This window comes from Dipodomys merriami, unplaced genomic scaffold, assembly GCF_024711535.1.
Source record: "Dipodomys merriami isolate MVZ:Mamm:240054 unplaced genomic scaffold, mDipMer1.0.p SCAF_114, whole genome shotgun sequence".
NCBI classification, from domain to species: Eukaryota; Metazoa; Chordata; class Mammalia; order Rodentia; family Heteromyidae; genus Dipodomys; species Dipodomys merriami.
In genome coordinates, this window is record NW_027202427.1 from 2546500 (window position 1) to 2571529 (window position 25030).

A 25030-nucleotide genomic window follows, 5' to 3' on the forward strand; every position below is an offset into this window, starting at 1 on the left:
GCTGGGTACAGTGGACCGGGGTAGGTAGGGCTCACTCTTCAAAACAATCAAAACAGTGCGATCTCCTATTTCTAAAAAGGAACCGTGAGCCAGCGTGGTGTGTCACACCTGTAACTACTGGGGAAGCAGAGATGACAAAGCCTAAGATTCCAGCACTGCCTGGAGAGGGGGAGGGGGCCGTTTGAGACCTGATCTTAACAGAAAGCTGGATGTGATGGTTCACACGCATCACCCTCACTATGCCAGAGGCCTATATAGAGGATAGTGGTCCAAAGTTTTCATACAGGAGACCCTGCCTGAAAAATAACGAGAGCAAAAGCAATAGAGGTGTGACTCAAGTGCTAGAGTGCCTGCCTGGCAAGTGTGAGGCCCAAGAGCCCGGGCCTCTGCGCGCATTTTAGGAATCTGAGAAAAGGGAGAGATACCAAATGGCTTCCATGTGCCCTGCTTGCGCCCCACAAATCAGTGCCTGTCCCTCTCGTCCCCACCGTGAGAGCGCCCACACAAAGCAATGCCACCCACAGACAGGGCCCCGCGGAGGCCCTCTGAGGAGGCGGAGGCCCGGGAAGGCTGCTGTCCAGCCCTGGAGGACAGCCAGAGGGCGGGTGCGGTGAGGGTGCAGGCTAGGCGGGGCTCTGGGGAGGGGAGCCGGCATCAGGTGGTGCACAGTGGCATGTGCAATCCTGATGTGTGTGTGTGTGTGTGTGTGTGTGTGTGTGTGTGTGTGTGTGCGCACACCATCCCTGCTGCCCTTTCACAGAGCTCTTGAGCACACACCCTGGGGACCCTGGCAGCCCTGTCCAGGGTTAATGAGGCACTGAGGGTCGGGAGGCCGGCCAAAGGAGCCCGCTGCCACCTAGCAGATACAGAGCGGAGCCGACCCTCATCTTGGGACCCCTGACCCATCGAGTTCTCCAGAGCACCACACTGCTGAGCCTTCTGGAACCTACTAGTCCCCGTCTAAGGCAGCCTTGGGGAATGCACGAGGGCCGGGCTCCTCCTGGGCTCTAGGCTGCCTGGGATTTGGGGGCAAGAGATTCCCCCAGTCCTTTCTCTTACCCTGGAGCTGAGCCGGGTAAGGGGCCGGGAGGTGATGTTGCCTGGTTGAAGGGGTACAGCGAGGCCTGCCCACCAACCTTCTTCGTGATTTCCTGACATCACCCTTTTCTCTAAGACAGGCTTTCCCCAAACTTGTGTCCTCAGCTGCAGCCTTGGCACGTGGGCCCAAGGTAGAGGCTGCGCGTCCCTTCTCGGCTCACCCCCATCTGTTCCCGCACCCCAGTTCCCCCCACAGCCACTGGCCTCCGTTCCTTCTCCTCCCTTCCCACTCATCCTCCACATCTCCCGGGTACCTGAACTTGTAGTTGTCTGGCAGGAAGTAGCCCATCTTGCAGTCCTGTTGAGCCCGCAGGATCTGTTTCAGCAGATTCTGCTTGCTGAAGCCGTATCCATTCAGAACACAGCCCCCGAACAGGAGCTTCCCCGTGGCGAACATCTGCGGGCAGTCAGGAAGGAAGGGTGAGAGCCGTGCCAGGCCCTCGGCAGAGCAGCAGGGCTGACGCGAGGATCGGGTTCAGGCTTCGCGCCTTGCAGGGCTGGGCTGGGCTGTGGGCCTTTGGTGACGGGCCTCCTCCAGCTTCTCAGACCCCTGCTCAGGTGTCGCTGCACACAAACGCCCCCTCCCTGGACCCCTCCTTCCCCCCAAGACCTGGGGCTGACAGAAGTGTCCTCCCTAATCTCAGGACACCCCCTGCCCCCAACCCCTGCCCCGGGCTGTCTGGAGCCTGCTTCTCCGGATGGTAGATAACCCTGAGGCAGGGCTCTCTTTCTACCAGTCTGTGCCACTCAGACATCAAGAGGGGCTGGGATGGCCAGACACCAATGCTAGATGATCACGGCCCTAGCAGGTGCCCACAACAGCAAAACTCACTGGGGTGAACAGTGAGACACTCTGGTGGTGAGAGGGTGCCGTTATTTTCTAATTCATGCATCTCCAATAGTCAGTAAGTTCCGTGTAAGTGGGAAACAGTGGTTAGATGACAAAGGCAATTTAATTCCCTGGACTCAGCACCAGCAGATCCCTCCATCTCCCAGGACCTTGCCATGCCGGGTCCAGGGTCCCGTGTTGCTCCCAGAGCTGCAGGCTGAGCGGGGAGAGTCTGCCCTCCCCTCCCCCCCCCAGGATTCCTGGGGGCCTCCAGCAGCTCACCCCTCTCTGGACCCAGCTCACCAGAACCATCCCCTGCACCACGGCATACTTCTTCACCAGCAGGGACTGCTCCTTGTGCAGGGGGTTGTCCAGGTCGTACCGCAGCAGACGGTAGGGGTCGTGCCGGCACTGGGAGAGAGTAATGAGGGAGCTGGTGGCCCCCGAGGGTCACACCCAGTGCCAGGACCCACACTGAAAGTGGACTTCCCTTCTTCCTGAGAGCTACAGACCCACCACACAGCCAGTGAGCTGTCTTTCAGTGAGCTCTCTTCTGGCTCTACCTGTCTTGTAATTCTGGATGTTCCAGCCTGCAGTTTAAAATGTGAAACCCAGAACCACACTGGAAATGCAGCCATCAGTGAAGAAGAGCATTAGGAGATGGTTCTGCTTAAGCAATGGTGGAAAGCAGGTCACTGTGAAATCCACTTCCATCTTCAGGTCCCGCCCACAGTCACATGGTGAGGACCGGCTTGGGCCACCTGAGCATGCCTGCCCTCTAGGAACAATTCTGACTGAACCAGCATCCAGAGGAGCCAAGCCAGCTCTAAGCTGAGGGCAGGCACCATGTCTGTCTGTCTGTGGATGGGCACAAAGTAGGTTCGCAACAAGCATTCACTGAGGGAAACTACATCGGAAGTGGGTGGCAGAAGACACGCATAGCTCCAGCATGTGTGCTCGGTAGAAGGCTGTGGGCAGTGTTCTGCTCTCCTGCAGAAAGGCAGTCAAAGGGCTCCTGGTGTCTGGCAGAAGCGCTCTGGTGCTGAGCTCTGGGCATCAGCTGGAGCGCAGGCCAGAGGGTGGGCAGGGGTCCTGGGGGACAGGATCCATGAAGACCCTCCCCGGGGCACACATGCAGACTCACAACTCTGCACCAGCAGAGGAGACATGACTCAAAGACAATGGCTCCAGTAGGCAGGAAGGGAAGGCCAGCGTGGGACACATCACGTGTGAACTCCCAGTTCCCATGACCACGTGGCCTCCACCTTCGTCGGCCTTTCACATGTGCAAATACTGTGGGGAAAGATGAGGAGTCCCAGAATGCACTGGGGGGAAGGCAGTGAGGGCCTGGACCCTGAGAACCTTGGGGGAGATACTGTCCCTGTCTACACGTCCACACCGGTGATAGTCACACACCGTGGCAAGCGCGCTGGAGGAAAAAAAGACCTCAGTGCCTTGGCCTTGACTCGAGGCTCCCAGGAAGCACCTGGCCTGCTGTGACACTGTGCAGGAGGATGAGGGGCAGGGGGATGACACTTGGCTGACAGAAGGGAGCGTGCGCGCCAAGGCCCAGGGGAGGAAAGGAGCTGAGCGAGGCTGGCGTCTTGGTGGATGGGCGGCCCTGCTCGCCCGGGCCCTCCCTCGAGCCCGTCGGAACTCTCGCTGGGCACAGGACCCACCTGGATGCAGGGGGAGGCGCGGCCCTGCTGCTGATGGCTGTACAGTGTGTCCAGCAGCCACTGGAGCTGGGCGGAGCTGGTGGGGTTCTGGCTGGAGAGGATCCCAAACACCAGCACTTGGCTGGGGTTTCGGGGCGCCGACAGGAAGCGCTCCAGCTCCAGGTCGGACACCAGCGGTGCCTTCACCATACACTTGCAGCCAGCGCGGATGTCCTCCTTGCATATGAGCTTCCGCAGCACCAGCGGGCAGTCGTAGGGCGAGGCCGCCCACCACACGGGGCTGGGCAGCTTCCTGGCCTTGTCCCTAAGGAAGAGCACAGCCGAGGTCGCAAGCTCCCGGCCCCCTGCTCCGGGGACAGATGCACAGTGCCGTGTGCAGCTCAGCCGGGGAGGGGTCCCTCACCTCCCTGAGCCTCAGGGCAGCTGACGCTTCGTTCTCAGTCCTTTCTCCATACCACAGTTGCTTCCACGCTCTCCGCAAGCCTGCCCTCCACATTGGACAGATCCAGAACCGGCCCTGCCTCCTCTGCCCCCTGGGGATCACTGCACACCTCCTCGTGGGTCCTGCACATCCTTCCCTGGCCTCCCCTCCACGCGTGCCCCATTGAGGAAGCCAGCCTGGACACCAGTCACATTAGGTCACTACTGTCTTGAAAACCGTATCCAGAGGCCAGGTTGGGAACCATGTTTGGAAAAGACCTGAGAATCACCTCATCCCTCACCTCTGACTGACCTATGGACAGAAGGCTAATACATAGTTGTAACAGCCTGGCCCAAAGCATTGCTGGAGTCCCCAACAGAGAGCCGTTTACAATTTGCCAAGTGCTCCTATTTCACTCACACTGAGTTTTCTGGCTTGGAAACTTGTCATATCACTCTAGCTAAAGCTAGGTGCAATGTCTTATACCTGTAATCCTAGTTACTCAGGAGGCAGACTTCTGGAGGATTATGGTTCAAGGCCAGTCCAGGCAAAAAGTCATTTGCCTGTGTAAACGTGGGACAGTCTATGTCCTCAGTGGGAGCCTTCTGATGAGAATACTTAAACCCTGCCTATTCCACAGTGTTGTTACAGACTTAACCAGGGCAACGTACACTCCAGTTGCTGTGGGTGCTGCAATGTACTAAGCATTATGCAAGGATGTAGTAATGAGAAAAAATAAAACATGGCATGTGCTTTACTCCCCTGTAGGCCCAACCAGTGTAGTGTTTGGTACATAGCAGGTGCTTACATGCTTGTTAAATCCCAATGGAACATTTACAATTTGCCAAGTGCTCCTATTTCACTCCACTCAGTAAAACACTCCAAATATACAATTTCCCAGTACTTGTGTTCTAGTGAGTTACATAAAGGCAATGATAACAATAAAGTATGCAAGACACACAGCGAGCAGTGCTAGGGAGCAAGAAGCAAAGGCGCGTGCGCGTGCGTGTGCGTGTGCATGTGTGTGTGTGTGTGTAGCAAGCATGAGACTCTGTATTCAAACCCCAGTACCACCAAAAAGCAAAATAAAATTAAAAAGAACTTGTAATACATGCAAAAATGTATGGGTGGACTTTTCTGTCCCGAGTGAAAGAAGTTAGATTTAAATGCTGTACATAACACCTTTCACTTACATGACATCTTGTGGAATGTAAAACTATAACTTCAGAGAATACATCAGCAGCTATTAGAGAATGAAAGTGAAGGGCCTGGCATCCAGGGTAATGTAAGAGAATAGCCTTTTCCCCTTGGAGGGGAGGGGTTGATAAAACTGTTACGCCACTGCAGGGCTGCTGATTATACAACTCTATGCACTTGTTAAAACTTGACTACAAATCAAAAATAAATGTAAATGGAAGGTAGAATCAATTGCTTTCCTATGTATCAGCAACAAATAGAGAAATCATGTTAAACATATCATCTATGATAGCACCAAAAATATTAAATGCTATAGCAGAAACCTAGTGAGAAGACATACAAATAGAGAAAGACTGGATATCCCATGTTCATGGACTGAGAGAGACATTCCAATGTCACTGGGACATTCACAATCCCATGGGAATCCCGGGACATTTTTTTTTAAATATTGAAGGCTGATTCTAAAATGATACAGAAATGTAAAGGGCTGAGGCCAGGGAAACAATTTTACATTCTGTATTTGAGTACTTATTCTGTTATGTACCAATGACTACAGCAAGGCTAGAGGTGGCCGGCAACCAACCCCCTGCCACGACACGTTACTCTGGCATTTTTTTCATCCTACCCCTGGGATCCTATCTAAAATTACTTCTCTAGTGCGTGTAAAACTCATCTCTTTCCCGTGCCTAGAGCTTGAGCTCTAAAAGGGGATCTTACTGCCCCTGTGTTATCTGCCTGTTGCTGTCCCATCTTTTCAACTTAGCATAGCACGGGAACTATGGGAGAAATAAATAAAGGATTAAGCCAACCTGTGTGTGGCTGTGCCCTTGGCCTGCCTTTTGACGATCTTCTTCCGGGCAGTGGTGGTAGAGGTAGAAGGCGCTGGAGGCTCTTCCTTTGGAGAGTCCTCGACTCCGGACTCTTGGCGGGCTGACTGGGATCGGAAGGGGATTTCTCCATTTATACTTAGCTTGGAAGCTCGCTCAGAATACGTTCCAGATCTCATCCTGCCCCAACTCAAGTCGATATCTTCCTTTGGGGTTGGATATGTGATGGTGAATAGACCTGTTAACAGAGATGTGTCACGTTCCTCCACAGCTGGGCTACGTCTGCACCAACTCATGGCCCCCCCTTCGGACCATTGGAGCCCATTCCCGCTCTTCCCACTGATCCTTCTTGCCTGGCCTCCATCTGCACCAAGCCCCCTGCCCCAGCTTCATACAGTCAGAGATCAGAAAGTGCTGGCTGAATGGAAGAATGAAAAAAAATCTCATTTTTATACTTTCTCCAAGACCCAGCTTCAACCTTCCTTTCCCAGCGGGGACTACATTTCACTCAGCTTTGTGTTCTCCACAGCACCCAACTGCAAAGCTAGGCCCATGAGGCCCTGCCGGCTTGCGTGTTTCCCTTCCTATGAAAGTGCAGTTCCCCACAGCTTCCCAGTGAAGTCCAGGCCCTCTGCTTTCTTTGTGGGGTTGTGTTTCTTTATGGAGACGTTTCTGAGGCCGGGGATCTCTCACTCCTTCATACCCTTAGCAAGCAGTGGTGAGTGCAGGTGCCAGGCGTACGCAGATGAACTGAGCCAGGCCTCCCTGCGTCTGAGAACCACTAGCGGGGAGCAGGCAGGGGATGGGAGAACAGACTCGCCATGCTAGGTGGTTAGATCAGTACAGGGAGCAGAGGGAGTGGGTGCGACTCAACTGCTAGGGAAGTCACAGAATGTGCCTAGGAAGGATGGTTGAGCCACATCTCTAGAGGCAAGGATAAATGCCCAGGCCTGGTGCCGTCCCCGGGGGGAGGGGTGATATGGACTATAGCGGCATGAGGTACAGGGCTAGAGCGTGTGTGGCATGCAGCACACACTGCATGGGGGAGGGGGACATGGAGCGCAGGCTCCTGGGGGAGGGGGGCACGGAGCGCAGGCTCCTGGGGGAGGGGGGCACAGAGCACAGGCTCCTGGGGGAGGGGGGCATGGAGCGCAGGCTCCTGGGGGAGGGGGGCACGGAGCACAGGCTCCTGGGGGAGGGGGACACGGAGCATAGGCTCCTGAGGACAGGGGGACATGGAGCAGGCTCCTGGGGGAGGGGGGCATGGAGCGCAGGCTCCTGGGGGAGGGGGGCATGGAGCACAGGCTCCTGAGGACAGGGGGACATGGAGCAGGCTCCTGGGGTAGGGGGGCATGGAGCGCAGGCTCCTGGGGGAGGGGGGCACGGAGCACAGGCTCCTGGGGGAGGGGGACACGGAGCATAGGCTCCTGAGGACAGGGGGACATGGAGCAGGCTCCTGGGGGAGGGGGGCATGGAGCACAGGCTCCTGGGGGAGGGGGGCATGGAGCACAGGCTCCTGGGGGAGGGGGGCATGGAGCACAGGCTCCTGAGGACAGGGGGACATGGAGCAGGCTCCTGGGGGAGGGGGACATGGAGCAGGCTCCTGGGGGAGGGGGGCATGGAGCACAGGCTCCTGGGGGAGGGGGGCATGGAGCACAGGCTCCTGAGGACAGGGGGACATGGAGCAGGCTCCTGGGGGAGGGGGGCATGGAGCACAGGCTCCTGGGGGAGGGGGACACGGAGCATAGGCTCCTGAGGACAGGGGGACATGGAGCAGGCTCCTGGGGGAGGGGGGCATGGAGCACAGGCTCCTGGGGGAGGGGGACACGGAGCATAGGCTCCTGGGGGAGGGGGACATGGAGCAGGCTCCTGGGGGAGGGGGGAGGGGGACATGGAGCAGGCTCCTGGGGGAGGGGGACATGGAGCACAGGCTCCTGGGGGAGGGGGACACGGAGCATAGGCTCCTGAGGACAGGGGGACATGGAGCACAGGCTCCTGGGGGAGGGGGACATGGAGCACAGGCTCCTGGGGGAGGGGGGCATGGAGCACAGGCTCCTGGGGGCAGAGGGACATGGAGCACCTGGGGGGAAGGGGACATGGAGCACAGATCCTTGGAGGGCTGTAGCATGGACTAGCGGCGCAGGAGTACTGGGTTGAGTCCCTTGGTCGGTGCACACGTGTGGAAGGGTCCTAAGGCCCCCACACTCCGTGCTTACAGGGACAGCCTAGTGAGGTTCCCGCAATTTTCCTTCTGAGCTCTTCCCTACGGGAGAGAGAGCTGCGGACTAGGGAGGTGGCTGTCCAGAGATGAAGCAAAGGGTCAGGACGAATACAAAAAGACAACGCGGCTACACAGAGACAAGAAGGCGTAGGGGGAGAATGTGGAGACTGGAGTCGGCTGTTCACCATTCCCAAATGCAGGGCCTTGGCCCAGAGGCCCCATCTAATGGGGAGGGAGCCTGCCATGTCCTCCTGCAAGCCCAGAGGGGTGGGGGGTGACAAGGCTAGACTTGATGCAGGCCACCCAGGACTCAGGAAGACCTGGAACAGATCTCCATCCCTGCCCACCCCTTACCTGCTACCACCAGGACAGCGTTCATGAACTGAGTCATTGTCTTCTGAAACCGCTTTTTGATATCAGCAAGAGCTCGGTTCATCTTCAGTATTTTCTCATCCGTGACAGTGATTCTGCGGGTCATCTGGAGGGAAAGTTGGGGGCAGAGGTCATCGGCCCTTGGAGAACCCATCTGCCTTCTCATCAGGACCTGCTCTGGCTTGAGGGATGCTGCCCCCTCTCTGTCCCTCTCCACTCGGTGACTTGCTAGAGACGGGCCCAGACCTGGCTCCAATGTCTTCAGAATGGAAAGTTTCCTGAGCCGTTGGATAGCACTGTCCCTTGCTTTGATTCCTGACATGTCTCTATGCAGATGTGCAAGACAGAAATGGGCACTTTACCAAGTAACTACGTGCGCTTCAATCTGTCCTGACACTGCGACTCCCAGAAGGCAGGACTGAGCTCTGGGGTCTCCTTGGTGGTTGTGCAGATGCTTTGCAGGATGGACAAAAGCCCATCCAGTGTTTGAGGCCCATTTCCCTCTGTTGTGAAGGCCAGACTGCAGCCTCCCAGAACTCCCTTCACCCCAGAGTACTGGTTGCTGACAGCTCACAGCTCAGAAATGGCCGTTGGACAGGGCTAGTGCACCAAGGTTCACAAAGGCCAGGGCCTCTCCCCTGGAACCTGGACACCCCAATCTGATTCTAGGCTCCCTGTGGGACAGGGGAGGCTTCTGCTTTGGAAGCCTTGCCATTCAGCCTCTCCCTCCACCCAGATCCACAAAGAGCCATTCCCAGCTGCCCCCAGGTAAAGCTCTGCACACCTATCTCTATCACAGACCCTGGTTCCTGGGCAACCTGGGCTATTGCCTGCTCTCAACAACCAGGGCATCTCAGAGACTCTACAAAAACAGGCTCGGATTCCTTAAGAGTTGGATCTGACCTTTTCCTCCAGGAAGCTTTCCCCACGTTCCCCAGCCAAAGGCGCCTGGCTCTCCGCTGAGCACCCACCCCTGCTGCTCCCATTCTGTCTGCCCAGGGTCAACTTCATGGTTACTTTCTTTATCCCTACATTTGGTCAGCTCCCTCTATGCTGTCTAGCTCTCTCACCTAACACAATGGAAATGCTCCAAAAACGTCTTATGTGTAATGAAAGCATGGTGTGGACAGAGGAAGGGAAGCAGTGGACAGCTTTCTGGGAAAGGGAAGTTGGCTCCCCTGTTCTTTCCTCCGAAGGTAAGAATTCTATAAAGGATGCCCCAATTAATAGCAAAGCCTCAACCATTCTTCAGCGAGTGTTGGTACTAGCTGCTGCTTCTGGCTAATTTTATTTTATTTTCGTAATTTATACCCAGCCTGCTTCCAAAAAGGATCTGAGGCAGCACTCTGGGCTAATAAAGCATTTAGATCGGAGCATTGCCTTGCTTCCAAAGTGCTGCCATGATCGAGGCCTCGGGGCTGTAAAAGCTGGGACTGCCATTCTGCCTGTCACCATGATGGGTGGCCCTTTCTGGGATGATGGGCATCTGGGGAAAAACCATTTAACCAGCTTCCCGATGACAGAGGCTACAAGGCAGAACGCCACCCTGCCCCCAGCCCCAGCCTTCCTAGGTGGCCACACGCTTTTTGCAGAACCAAGCCCCAGGTAAACTCACATAGGATAGAGCTGAATAAATTCTGAATGCCTAGAATGGGAGCCTGCTAAGGTTGGACAGACTGTACACACTGCCATAGAGATGACAAACAGAAGCTTACCCAGGGAAGGGCCTGGCACAAGGCCCTAAGATCCCTTCCTAGCATAGATCTAGCTAGCCCTAACACGCAGCAGACTGAATTGTTCCTGTAGCTCTCCCAGACAAAGAATCTAAGATGGGCCAACTGTCTGAGCGTAGGGAGTCTGTGTCAAAATATCCTGAGATACTTAACCAGGTAGCTACGCAACATTTGGAAATCCTGCTGCTCACAGGAGATCATGGTATTTCTGTTTATCCAGTTAAAATGTTGCGACATACACTGTAGTATACACCCTGCATTCTCAAATAGATGAGGTTATACCCTCAGCACTTGATTGACAAGCAGTCTCCTCCACTCTGCATCCACTCCTATCATCTGTATCTGTTTAACTGTGTTACATACCCCAAGACAGATGTGCCCTTTGAGCCACTGTTGTTTGCAATAGCGTTACAGCCGTGCTCCGTCCAGCCACCCTTTGTGAGGGTCCCCTTTTGAAAACTGCCCTCTATCCAGCCTGGTCCAGCTGGTGAGCAGTGATATTTAAAACTCGTAGATGGGCAATTGATCCTAACAAGGTATTATTTTTCTCACTAAATAAAGAGTACGATCACTCAGAAGCCTAAGATCCGAGGATTGAAATTCAAAGCTGGCCTGGGCAGTGAAGTCTGTGAGATTCTTTTTTCTCATTAGCCATCAAAAAAGGAATTATAGGTATTTTCTGTGCCTTCTTGAGATAACCTCCATCTCCAGCCAGAGCCCGTACGCACCGTGTCCCTGAGGGAGGATGGCTGGCTGTCCCTTGCTTTGTCAGCTTTGAGAGTTCATGAGCTTGCTATATACGGTGACAAATGGCCCCATAGCTTATGAGCCCTCAGAACTGGGGCTTGAACTCAGGGCCTGGCCATTGTCTCATAGCTTTTTCGCTCAAGACTTATGTGCTACCACTTGAGCCACACACACCTCCATTTTTGGCTTTTTTTGTTTTTTGTTTTTTTTTGCTAGTTAATTAGAGATAAGTCTCATAGACTTTCTTGCCCCAGCTGGCTTTGAACATGGATCCTCAGATCTCAGCCTTCTGAGTAGCCAGATTATAGGCGTGAGCCGCTGGCACCCAATTCAAGGCAGTGTTGAGATGTAAACAGTTTTATTTATTATTCCTCCAGGTAGACAGGTGTGAACTGGGACTGGCTCTGGGGAAACTGGGAAACAGGAGACTGTGCCTGCTCCTGCTCCTAGCAGCCAATCCAAAGTATCACTTAGTAGCCCTGCCCATCAAAAGGAGTCCTTGGTGACTGCAGTCTTATTGCCTCTTGGATTCAAGGTTCAGAGATAATATTTTCTTCACGCTTTCCATCTCTCTCCAAGACCTGAACTTTAACATTTACCCAACAAACACCAGGAAAGAAATTAGCCTTTCTGTCAGGTTCTGCATCCTTCGATTTAAGCAATCACGAATCCAATATATTCAGTAATAATTTACTGCATCTACACTGAATTTGTACAGATTTTTTTCGCATTGTTTCCTGAATAATGTAGTACAGCAATTATTTACATTGCATTGTAGTAGGTACTATAAGCAATGCAGAGGATGATTTAAAGTCCACAAGAGAGCATGTGCAGGTTATATGCAAACACTACATCATTTTATAGAAGGGACTTGAACATCTTTCAGATTTTGCTATCTGTGGGAGCTTCTAGAACAGAATCCCTCACGGACAGTAAGGACTAATCATATGTAATCTGAAGCAGTAGAAGAAATCCTATAGATTCCCAGTTTGGCAGAGGAGACTGTTAAAGGAAGGAGTGCTGGAAGGAAGCCAGTCACAGAAGGGAAAGCCAAGGGGAGCCAGAGAGGGACCTGGGGAGGGAAAGGCGTGGTGGAGAGCAATTACTCTGGCCAGCACCATTTCTCCTCGGGAAAACGCTTCTGTCTCATCACTTCAGGAGCTGGCTCATTTGGGGCTGATCTCATGCCAGAGCCCCAGGATGAGTGGGAAATTCAAGTCTAGCTGCAGCAACACATACCTATTCATGGAATGTGTCGGCCACACGTGGCTGGAGAGCCCATCAGAGTGCTGATGTGGGCACTTTTTCTTCTTAGTATTGTTTTCTTTTTTTTCCCATTCTCTAGTGCTGGGATGACCCCAGGACTTGTGCAGGCCAGGCACAATGCTACACTTCTTCTGTAGTACTAGGGACACTGGGGCAGGGAGAAAGGAGCCCAGAGATACTCCTGGCCTTCCTGTTACCAACATGAAGGGAAGTGGGAATAAATCTGAGAAAGCAGAATGCTTTCATCCAGTGCGGCCACATGCAGGCCTGGATCTTGTTATCTGAAGCTTCTTGGTTTACTCTACCAACCTATTCTCTTTGTGCTTAAGCCAGTCCAGTCCACATTGGGTTCTACTGCATGCCACTGACCAACTCTTAACAACAGGGACAAGGCGGTGACAGAGAAAGGGGTAGGGCCTTGCCTGTGGGGAGGGGCCAAGGGCTGACATAGAAAGAGGCTGCCCGGGGGCTGGGAAGGTGGCTCAGTGGTAGAGCGCTTGCCTTGCAAGTCTGAGGCCCTGGGTTCGATTCCTCAGCACCACATAAGCAAGAAGAAAAAAGCCGGAAGTGGCACTGTGGCTCAAGTGGTAGAGCGCCAACCTTGAGCTGAAGAGCTGAGGGACAGCGTCCAGGCCCAGAGTTCAGGCCCCACAACCGGACCCAAAAAAAAAAAAAAAAAAAGAAAGAAAGAAAGAGGCTGCCTGGAATCTTAGGGAATCTTACCCGTTTGTCGTGGGTGGTGCTGTGGGGACAGTTTTTGGCCGATAGAGTGAGTGTCACCGTCTCATTCATGCAGGTGAAGGTAACCATGATGGAGTCCTGTCCCAGAACTGTGAGCTTCATTTGCTCGTTCATCTACGGAAGAAGCAGCAGCACTCAGAGAACTCCTAGCCAACCCCTCGCACTGGGGGGCTGAACATCTGTGAGCTTTCTCAGGTTCTGATGCTGGAACTCCACTTGCAGGGAGAAGGCAGAACAGTTCCAGTCTGCTTTGGTCTTCTGTTCCCTTCCTGTTCCAGCTGCTGGCCTGGAAGCCAGCACTCCATTTTCTCACCACCAAGTCTCTTTCTTGCATTCTGCCACCCAGGCACTGTGCCTCCCCTAGCACCCCAAAGACAGAGAACCACAAACTTGCCAAGTCTTCTGATATCTCCACACTTGACTCAAGAGAAAGTCAACCCACTCTGCTCTCCTTCTAGAGACATGGGGAAGAGACGCAGTCGCAAGCTCAAGTTTTGCAATGGGACAGGCTTCAAGTCCCAGTGTTGCCATTTGCCAATTGGTAGATTACAGGAAAACCTATTAGCTCATTGAGCATGCAGGTGAGAACAAAGCCCTCTCTAAGAGTACTGTGCATACTCCATGGACTAAGACACCATTAACACAGAACTTAGCTGTTCTTTATGATCTGCTTCCTGGTGCTGGTTCTTCCTTTTCCCCGGGGAAAAGGGCAGGTGCTCTATGAACTCAGTCATGGTTCCTCTCCATTTGTCTATTCATTGGCTTCTCCCTGTCTGTTAAGCTGCTACACCGAGGCTGGGCTGAACTTCCAGCCCTCAGCCCCAAACCTAACCCTCTGCTTTCACTTCCATATAGCTGAGCCAGCTCCTAACCAGCTCACCCTCTCACAGATAATAACAAGCTTGAAACATACAAAAATAAAACCAACTATCAAAAGGCTGTGAAGAAGGAACAAAACCAGGAAGATTTTGAAAAGAAGCTAACACTTCTGAGAGGACCAGCCTGGGAGAGTGTGCTTCATGCTTCTAGCTGGCAGGCAGGCCATAGCACCAGCCCAAACTCCACCAACTACAACTGGACAAATCAAAACTGAGATGTGAGCTGCCATCCAACTATAGATGAGACAAAAAAAGTATGTGGTCTCCAAGTACAACCAAGTTCTCTGCCCATTACAAAATGAGCATCAAATCTCTGGAAGGAAGACAACAGAACTTGCACATGACATCTACAATGCCAACCTCCTCCAGCCCATAATGACTCATGGGGAGGAACCAGTGGCATTTCTAGACTAGGACTTTAAGGCAGCTAATTCAATTAGATTCAATGAAGTGAAAATACACTTGTGATGAATTGCAAAATCTTGCCAGAAAGATATAAAGTGTAAAAATAAGTACAAGAAAGTCTAGATCTGAAAGCATGCAATTTAAAAAGTGGCTCAAACTGTAATCCTACCTATTTGAGAGGCAGAGATCGGGAGGGATTGTGGTTTGAGCCAACACCCCGCCCCCCCCCCCCCGCTTTAAAAAAAAAAGTTCACAAAACTCCATCTTGACCAACGGCTGGCCAGGGTGACGTGTACCTGTCACCCCAGTCTCAGGAGCAGCACAACGGCTGGATTCAGGGGCATATCCCAGTGACTGGGAAGCACACACAGGACCAGTCCAGGCTGGCCTGGACATAAAGTGAGCCCCTACCTTGAAAACAGCTAATGCAAAAAAGGGCTCAAGTTGTAATTTTGCCTAGCAAGTGTGAGGCTCTAAGTTCAATCTCCAATGCTGATAAAAAAAAGCTTACAAGAATGCAGATGACAGGAGAAAAGTACATGAACTTGAAGACAGAGCTAGGCAAATTGTCCAAGTATCCAATCTGAATAATAAAGAGAAAGTAATTTGAACCACACAACCACAAAATAACAAATCTAAAAGGACCTTTAAAATAAGGTCCTGAGTAAAAGTCTGAAATAAATATAATTGGAGTCACAGAACAGGAGAGAGAATTACTTTTTTTTCTAAAGATGATGGTCTTCATAATTTGGTGAAATAAAAGTACATAAATATGCAGATTCAAAAAGTTCAGTAAGCCAGGTACTGGTGGCTCACACCTGTAATCCTAGCCACTCAAGAGGCTGAGAACTGAGGATTGTGGTTCAAAACCAGCCCAGGCAGTAAAGTCTGTGAAACTCATCTCCACTAAACTACAAAAAACAAACAAACAAAAAAGCCAGAAGTGGAACTGTGGGTCAAATGGTAGAGCATTAGCCTTGAGCACAAAAGTGCCTAAACCCAGAGTTCAAGCCCCAGGACCAGGAAAATTAAAAAAAAACAAAAACAAAAAATGAAATTCAGCTCAGCAAGTAGTACATGTCTGTAATCTCAGCCCTCAGGAAGCTGAAGAGAGAGGGAATCATGAGTTTGAAACCAGCCTGAGCAACATGAGAGCCTTTCTCAAAAATTAAAAACCAGTAAACCCCAAATAAAATAAAAGTGGAAAGGTTAGGGACAGCATCCAGGCCCTGGGTTCAAGCCCCATAACTGACAAAAACAAAAACAAAAACAAAAAAGTAGCATTTGTTGCCAGAAGATCTGTATTTCAAGAAATGAAGGAGCTGGGTCAATGATGACTCATGCTGTGTATTCCTAGCTACTTGAGGGACTGAGATCAGGAGGGTCCTGGTTCAAGGCCTTCCCAGGCAAGAAGTTCTCAGGACTCTCCCAACCACCATCCTCACCCATAACTGGGCACAGTGGTGTATACCTGTCACTCCAGCTCCAGGATCATGGTGGTAGGCCAGCCCAGATGGAAATGTTCACAAGACCCATCTCAACAAAGCTTGGCATGGTGGCACACAACTGTTATCATCCTCGCCACTTCAGGAAGTATAGACAGAAAGACTGTGGTCCATGCCAGACCAGACCACATCTACTGCACAGATCTTCTGTGGTGCAGCTCTAAGGAATATAACAGTGCCCTGGAATGCATTGCTAAATAGCCAAACATAATAGCACATGCCTCAGCCTGTGCTTACCTCAGCACTTGGGAGTCAGAGGTAGGAGGATTCTGAGTCTGAGGCCAGCCTGCACTACCTTGTAAGTCTCTGTTTCAAAAGAAAAAAAAACCTGGTACCTATGACTGTAATCCTAAAATTACCCACGAGACTGAAACCTCAACAAGCTCAGGCAAAAAAGTCTTGTGAGACATGATCTGCAGTGATCCAGCAAAATGTTGGGCTGAAGGCATGGCTCAAGTGGTAGAGGACCAGATGTGAGCAAGAAAGATGAACAAAAGCCTAAGACCCTAGTTCAAGTCCCAGCACTGGCACAAAAGAAAAAAAAGTTGCTAACTTTTATTATTGTTATGAATATCCTTTAAAAATAAAGCTATCAAGGGGCTGGGAAGGTGGCTCAGTGGTAGAGTGCTTGCCTTGCATGCATGAGGACCTGGGTTCGATTCCTCAGCACCACATAAGCAGAAAAACAAATACAAAAAAAATAAAGCTATCAACTGCTATAGCTATTGCTTTATAAAAATAAAAGGCATTTTTACAATAAAAATACAACAATGATAAAAATGAATTCATGGGACAGTGTCATGGAAGGTTGGTATGGCGGCCAAGAGTTGCCATAGGTTCACAAAAACTGCACTCTGCCCTTCGTGCCAGGCAGGCCTCGGCCGGCCGCCACCATGGCGGTGCTGCCTGCCTTACCTTGTACTCCAGGGAGAGCAAAGTCTCTGTCTTGGACGTCCAGCTCCACCTGTGGACTATGTAGCCCTTCTGGTCGTTGGTGGTTCCACCTTCGTCGTCGAAGAACAGAATATACGGACAGCTAGGAGATACACAGAAGTGAAAAGCTGCTGCCGGACGCTGGCAAGAAGCCTCCTCATGATAGGCTGCAGGCGGGCGAGGCTGGGAGTGTGCCCAGGCTGGGGGACAATGGAGGCTTACGGGTAGCCTGACTTTCCCCACCTGCTGTGGCCCAGACCCCTACACACCTATTCATGCTACCATGACTGCCCGCAGCAAAGGCCAGGCTGAGGGAGAGAATAATCACGAGATTTATTCTGTCACCTAGAAGGCTGAGCACAAAATATCAGGCAGCAAAGAGGGAATTGGAACCTCCACAACAGTAAAGGGAGCATTCCTTCCCGGACGGCTACTTAGGAAAAGCCAGACGATGTCAACTTTTGCCTGGCAAGGACAGGTGCCTCTTTTGGCAGAAGCTCCATTTCATGATGAATCTTGTCACCTTGACTGGAAACACCTCTGAGGGTGTTTCCAGAGACAATGATAGACCATGAGGGAACTGACCTAATCAATGGGCGAACCCCTTGATAACTTCATAATCTGATGGTATAGTTGGGAGGCGATGAAAGGTAGGAGGTGGGGCTTCAGTTACAGGAAGCAGAGCTTTGGAAGCATGTCCTGGGGAACCCTGGGAGTCCATGGGCCCTTCTTGTTTGTCCTTTTTCCTGCTTCCCCGCCACCATGATGTAAACTGCTCTGCTCCACGTGCCAGGATGGACCAATACCACTGGAACCATGGACCAGAATCTGTCTTTCTCTCCCTTAAGTTGTTTCTGTCAGACATTTCATCGTGGCAATGGGAAAAGAACTAATATACCACAGAAGTGCTGTCCATGCCTCCCCTTACCCACTCCTAGCATAAGATAATTTTGACACTAAGGAATTCTCCAGGGGGGGTAGAGGCAGGGAGCAGACAGGATTCAGTGGTAGAACACATGCTTACCACAAGGTTTAATCTACAGCACCACCAAAAAAAAAATGTGAATCTGACTAGCAATCAATCTGTTGGTGTGAGGTACAAGAGGGAGGGGGAGTTACGCTGCCATTCTCCTTGGCTATAACGTGGAGCCAACCGGCAAAGGCTGGGCCTCAACACACCTATGTCTCTGCAGACACTGCACACCTAGATCTCCTTCACCCCACCCCGTACCCTAAGGAACACGTCTATGGAAGAGACTTCCTCCAACCCACTTACCAGGCCTTTGAGTTGTAGTGGACACAGGCTTGGCCTTCAGCACTGAACAGTGCCAGGAACAAGTGAGGTATGTCATTAAAGAGGCAGGTGATGCTTCTGCCTGTGCAGCACGTGGGGATCTGACACACGGCGATGTTCCCGGAGGGATAGCTGGCAGGAGTGGTCAAGCAGAACTAACAAGAGACTCTCTCTCAGGTCCCCGGGGAAGCAAGTGGACAGGCCAAAGTGTTAGCTACTGGCTGCATCACTTTTCATCTTTAAAGACCCTGTCTGCACTTCACACATGTAACGGTTATATGGTTGTAAAATCCAACGATGACCCAGGTATCTTCCTGCATTTTCTCATATAGGTGTTATTATCTCTGTCTCACAGATAAATAGGGTTTTCCTGAGTCTGACCGCTTTTAGTGGCATGGGACTTCCAAGGCTAAAACCAGGAAATCCAAGGAAAGACAGCATGAGTTAGTCACCCTCCTGCTGGGGAGTCAAAAATGGCCTGCTCCTTTTCATCAAAGATGGAAGGAGTGGAGTTAATGTGGTCTTCGGGGCCAACAATATTTCCAGTGTCATCAGAGCACTTTCCATTTTTGCCATTCTAGGAAAAGGCCTACTTAAGAGTGTCTGAAAAGCACTGGGCCCAACTAAGGATGACATTACTGGTACTATTGTCATATATACAGGAGATTCTGAAGTAATATCCCAGACTCAAGGATTTCTGGGAAAAAAAATAGAAGATTTCACCTGCTGAAAAAAAAATCAATTAATGGATAATAGCACAACAACTGAAATGAAAAATTCACTCAACAGATCAAAATGCTGAAGAGACTTCTTTAGGTTAAAATACAAAGGACATATGCATGGGTGAAACTGTCATAATGAAAAATTGCAGACATATCTATGAGTCAAACTCTAAGATGTATAAAGCAAAACAACAAAACTGAGGGAAAGATTATTCTATAGTAATAGCTAGAGACATCACTGCTTCACTACCAATAATAAATATGCAGAAGATTGATCAAGAACTAGAAGAGCTGAGTTTGGCATGGTGGCATATGCCTATAATCCCAGCACTAAGGACCTCAGATAGAACTATGAGTTTGAGGCCAGCTTGGGCTACACAAAAAAATGAAGAAAAAAAAAAGACAGAAATAGAGGTTTTGAGCAATACTATAACAGACAGCCCTAACTCACTGCAGAATCCAGAAATTTCTTCTTGAATTTATCTCTAGTAGAGATAATAATGTATGGGACCATAAAACAAATCTCAGCTGGCGCCTGTGGCTCACACCTGTAATCCTATCTACTCAGGAGGCTAAGATCTGAAGATCTTGGTTCAAAGCCAGCCAAGGGCAGGAGAGTCTGTGAGAGTCTTATTTCCAAGAAAATACTCAGAAAAAGCAGGAAGTGGGACTGTGGCTCAAGTGGTAGAGCACTACCTGTGAGCAAAGAGAGGCTCAGAGGCAGGGCCCAGGCCCTGAGTTCATGCCCCAGGACTGGCAAAATACACACACACACACACACACATACACACATACATACACATACACACACATACACATACACACATACACACACATACACATACACACACACATACACACACATACACATACACACACATACACATACACACACACATACACACACATACACATACACATACACATACACATACACACACACATACACATACACACATACACATACACACATACACACATACACACACACACATACACATACACATACACACACATACACACATACACATACACACACATACACATACACACATACACATACACACACATACACATACACACACATACACATACACACACATACACATACACACATACACATACACACATACACATACACACACATACACACACATACACATACACACATACACACACACATATACACACACATCTCAATAAGTTTCAAAAAGAGTTAAACCATAGAAAACATCTTTTCTTTAATCACATGGGATGAAATAACAATCAGTAACAGAAAATAGTTTAGAATATTAGTAGGTCTCTGAAGATTATTAACCCACCAACAGATAAATAAGTCACAAAGGAAATTTAAAAATACCTTTAGACCGGGTGCTAGTGGCTTACATCAGTAATCCTAGCTACTCAGGAGGCTGAGATATGAGGACCAGGTCCAGGTCAAAGCGAGCCTGGGCAGAAACATCCCCATGAGAATTTTATCTTCAATAAACCACTCTAAAACCAGAAGTGGTACGGTAGAACACCAGACTTGAGCACAAAGAGGCTCAAGGACAGCACCTAAGCCCTGAGTTCAAGACCAATACTAACAAAAAATAACTTTAGATAAAGGAAAACAAAACCATAACCATGTAGCAAAAGTTACTTAGAAGAGGAAGTAAAAGCAGTACTCAGGGAAAACTGTAGCTCTAAGTAGCCACACTGGAAGACAAGATCTCAGATCAACAAAGAAAAGAAGAGTGAACTGAAGCAAAGCTAGCAGAGGAAGGAAAGTATTAAGATTAGAGTTAAGAAAGATAAAATTATAGGCTCATGCCTATAATCCTAACTACTCGGAGACTGAAATCTGAGGATCACAGTTTACAGCTAGCCTGGGCAGGAAAGTCCAATAAATCACAGAAAAAGCCAGAAGTGGTGCTGTAGCTCAAGTGATAGAGTGCTAGCCTTGAACCAAAAGGAGCTTAGAAACACTGCCCAGACCCTGAGTTCAAAGCCCAGGACCAGCAAGGGGGAATAGGGGAGGAGAGGAGGAGAGAGGGAGAGAAAATACAAATAGAACCAACATGTGTGAGGATGGGAGGGAAAAACTGGGAGAGAGTGAGGGAAGGGGTGACATTGTCAAAACATAAATGTGCTCTTTATCCGGCTAATATAACTGTAACCTCTCTGTATATCACCTTTATAATAACAATAATTTTTTTTAAAAAAACAGAATCAACAAAACCAGAAGCTGGTTCTTTGACTAGATGAGTAAAACTCTTAAGACTGGTTTTTTTTAAGGGAGGGAAGGGGAGATTTGGCTGTAGCCCTACTTTGGAGGCTGAGATTGGGAACAGAGCCAGCATATGACCCCAACAGTCTATGGAAGTCACGAGTGAAGTTAGTGTTTCCCAAACAGGCACCTGTGCCTATTGGCCATTTGAACACAGAAACACGTAATTTCTCTTTTAAGACAACTGGGTCTAACTTTCTAAGTTATAATCAAGAAAAGCATGGAGGTGCTATGTGCAGGGTCACACAAGTACTAAACACACAGCCCTGGCCTCTTTTGACTTCCAAAGAGAAAAAGGATCATCAAGTCACTGTTGAAATACGAATCAAACGTGCCAGTAGCAATGGACCGAAGGTTTGGGATGGTCCCTTTTACAGGCACCTTGGAATTCTGGGTCAGGTGAAAAAACAAGGCTTCCAAGCCATGCCCATCTCAGGTCCCTCCAATAGAAACCTAAATCATATAGTATTGATCCTATTAAACACTGTTAAGAGTCAGAAGAGGAGGAGTGGGGAGCCCTACAACCAGATGTGATCAGCAGCTGCCATCAAAGGAGTTTGCTGTGCTCTAGATTGGATAATGGGAAGGGAGAGCCAAGTGGAATGTGATGAATGGATTCATTTACAGCCAGAGAAAGGAGACTCCTTTGACAGGGCACTTACATTCTGAGTTCCCTGCTCAGCCAAGAGGAGGCCAGATGAAGTGAGAGGGCTGTCAGTGGGCAAGCCTGGCTGGCATGCTGGCTTCTGGAGAGACACTGGGAAAAGCCCAGATACCTGTCCTCTCCCCTGCAGGAAGGCAGGGGATCCCAAGTGCCCAGACTGAGGGAGACCTCAGCCACAGCAATGGGACACATGGACAGAGCACGAGGGGGTAAGAGCTTACACTCTTGATTGAGCAGGTGAACCTCTGGGATGACGTAGGAAATGATCACAAGGATCACGAACAGGAAAACAAATACCTCGAACACATCACCATACTCTTTTTTTTTTTTTTTTTGCCAGCACTAGAAGGCATCTTTTATTGAAAAAAAAAAACCTACATAAAATCATCAATCTACTGTTAAGAGAAAAGAGGCCAGAGAAAACTAAGAACCCTCAAAGAAAACTTTGGACTTCCTCAGAGTAATTAAACAAAAGTGATTCCTTGGTAAGACCAGCACAACAAATGAATTTAAACAGCAACAAAATCCTAACACTTTATTAAATCATATGAGAGATAGACTGACAGACAGACAGAAGGACAAATAGAGATCTCACCATGAGGAGCACAGTCACTTTGGACAATTTGGAATCTGTGCGTCCACTTGTAGAATGCATTAAAAGCTGAGCATGTCTGTGTCAGTAATGCCTGTGAGGACTGAACCCTCACAGAGCAGAGAGGCCATCTGAAAACACACTGACAACTCAGAAAACAGCCTTCAATTTATTAGTCAAAGCCTGGCATCAGTCATAAGCAAGTGAACAGTTTATGAAATAAGCTAGAAGTTTTCTAAAATGTAACAAGCAAAATATCAAAGCATTAAAAGATGGTAAAAATATCTAAAATGCTTAGAATTAATTCGAGACTTAGAAAAATAGTTGAGTGGTAAAGTAATAAATGAAAGAAAATTCTCTGTTCATTCTACCTTCTATTCATACTTCACATGTATAAAATTTACACTTTGACTTTTCTTAAATTCCACTTTCTTCCAAAATCAGATTACTTCAAGAATTAAGGCTTGAATACCTTAATATTTACATAAATACTTGTAAGCACATTTTAAGCTCTAAAATCTATGTTAACTCAATAGTATAAATCAAAGGAAAAAGCAATACCAGGTAACACTTTTCCATCATATAATCAAAATGAATTTTAAAAAAAAGAATTCTTAGGTACCTCTAGATATTCTCTATATTTGGGTAAGCTAAAGTTATTTAAAGCTACTCAACTAGACAAAAAAATTAAATAAAGGAAGAGTTAGACAATGCATAGGAGAATACAAATAATTTGCATAAAGATCCTAAATCAGCTATTTAATTATTAATTACTGATAGGCCACACAAAATAGAATATTAATTAAAGAGTAATATGCAGGAATGTCATTAATCTTTAATGAAGTTGTAGACATGTAAAATTTCCAAAACAGAACTTTGCAAAGACCTGTGAGAAGGCGAGCTAGCTGTGTATTACACACGCGTATATATAAACCTACGGTACATGCGACCAAGACACCATTTCCAGTGACTTCTCAAAGGTCATAGGGTTCAAGTTACTGTCTCTAAGCAAGAGATAACCCACACTGTCTTTTACCTTCCCTCTCCTGGCAGAGCGTCAAAGACAGGGCGTCACTTGCACTGACAAACATCCACAGGTAGCTGGGGTTTGGTATATTCCTGTGATCAGATCTGAATTCAATTCAAAGCCTAAAACTTGGATCATCTTCCTCTGACTCTCCTTTATCTGACCCAGACGCAGGCTTACTATCCTACAAGGCCCTGGCCAGACCTTTGCTTAGGTTATTTCAAGGCCTAGAATTCTCGGGGGCTCAGTGGTGGTTGAGGAAGGGTAGCACCGGGCAAAAGGATATTAAATGAAGGAGGACCCATCGTGGAAGGCGTGGTGGAACTTGAGGGGCTTCCTGAGCGCCTTTGTGTCTTGCGATTGCGAGCCGCCCTGAGGATGGTGACTGACGGGCTGGTGAGGGGTGGAGGTGGAAGTGTGAGTCCCCATGGAGGAGTGGTGAGCTACGTGAAAGTCCACTTTGGAGGCTGGCGCTGGCTGGCCGGCCGACTTGGATTTGTAGTTGCGTAAGATCAGGGGGTGGCAGACACTCCTCCCTTTGCATGTGGCCTTTTCAGTTTGTCTGCAGGGAAGGAGACAGGTGAATGGTGAATCTTCAGGCCTCTGGGCGCTCACTGGCCAAGGAGGCACCAAAATCCCTGTCCTGGCCCCATTCCCCCTGCTAGTGTCCCTCACACCCAAGGCGGTGTTTTAGGAGGAAGTCTAGGGTTGAGGTGCAAGCGCAGCCCGTGCAAGGTCCCATGCAGTGGGGCTATACAGAAAGAATTCTGCTCACCCCTCCAGCCCACATCTGCAGCTTCCAGGGCAAAGGAGCTGCTAGAACGCCACAGTACAGAGATAAGCTGGGTGGCTGTCCTTTACCCACGCTCTGACCCAGAGCCCACTCCCCCCCCAGGAGACATATATGGCTTATAAATCTTAAATCTGTTGTCTGGCCCCTTGCAGGAACATTGAATTTCTTGCTAGGCCTTAGAACACTCACAAAATCAGAAGTATTCGCATCATCATTTTGTGGTCATTGCCAGTCCTGGGGCTTGAACTCAGGGCCTGAGCTTCTTTTGCTCAAGGCTCATACTACCACTTGAGCCGCAATGCTACTTCTGGCTTTTTCTGTTGGTGTGGTACTGAGGAATTAGACCCAGAGCTTCATGCATGCTAGGCGAGCACTCTACCTTGAAGCCACATTCCCAGCCCCATGTAGATTTTTGTTTGAGAGGTACTAGGTGGTGGTGGTGGTTGTTGGTGGTGGTTTTTTTTTTTTTCCTTTTGGTAGAACATCTGGGCAGATAATGCTAAGAAACTGACACTCAGGCAAGAAACTGGACCTCCAGTTGCTACACAAAGGGGCTTCCTGGGAAAAGCAGCATGCTGCAGAGGCAAAAATCACTGCGTAGGAAGCCAGTGGCCATCTGACTGCTCAGGCTGCCTCAGGTCTCAAAATGAGCTGCAAAGAGGGAAGGATTACTGCGGTGCATGAAGAAAGGATGGCAGGGCGGCGGGGGCAGGGGGTGGGGAGGGGGTGGTGCGCGGTCACCGAGGGCTCACTGCTGGCTCTCTGTCACAGCGGGTTTCCCAGGACCATGCCCATCTCCCAGCCACTTAGGGGCTCA

At 49.6% G+C, this 25030-nt stretch overlaps 1 protein-coding gene across 1 annotated transcript in view; it reads right to left on the bottom strand.

The window, feature by feature from the left end:
* LOC138822728 (uncharacterized protein C3orf20 homolog) overlaps positions 1–25030 on the bottom strand; it is a 37203-nt gene that overhangs the window by 2854 nt on the left and 9319 nt on the right. The window contains exons 7-15 of the mRNA XM_070015637.1: positions 23707–23982; positions 18129–18278; positions 16835–16955; positions 13114–13245; positions 8627–8750; positions 6034–6289; positions 3607–3910; positions 2231–2338; positions 1353–1495 (exon numbers count right to left, since the gene is read on the bottom strand). Of these exons, the coding sequence (XP_069871738.1) occupies positions 1353–1495; positions 2231–2338; positions 3607–3910; positions 6034–6289; positions 8627–8750; positions 13114–13245; positions 16835–16955; positions 18129–18278; positions 23707–23982 (1614 nt within the window). The remainder of the gene's footprint in view (positions 1–1352; positions 1496–2230; positions 2339–3606; positions 3911–6033; positions 6290–8626; positions 8751–13113; positions 13246–16834; positions 16956–18128; positions 18279–23706; positions 23983–25030) is intronic.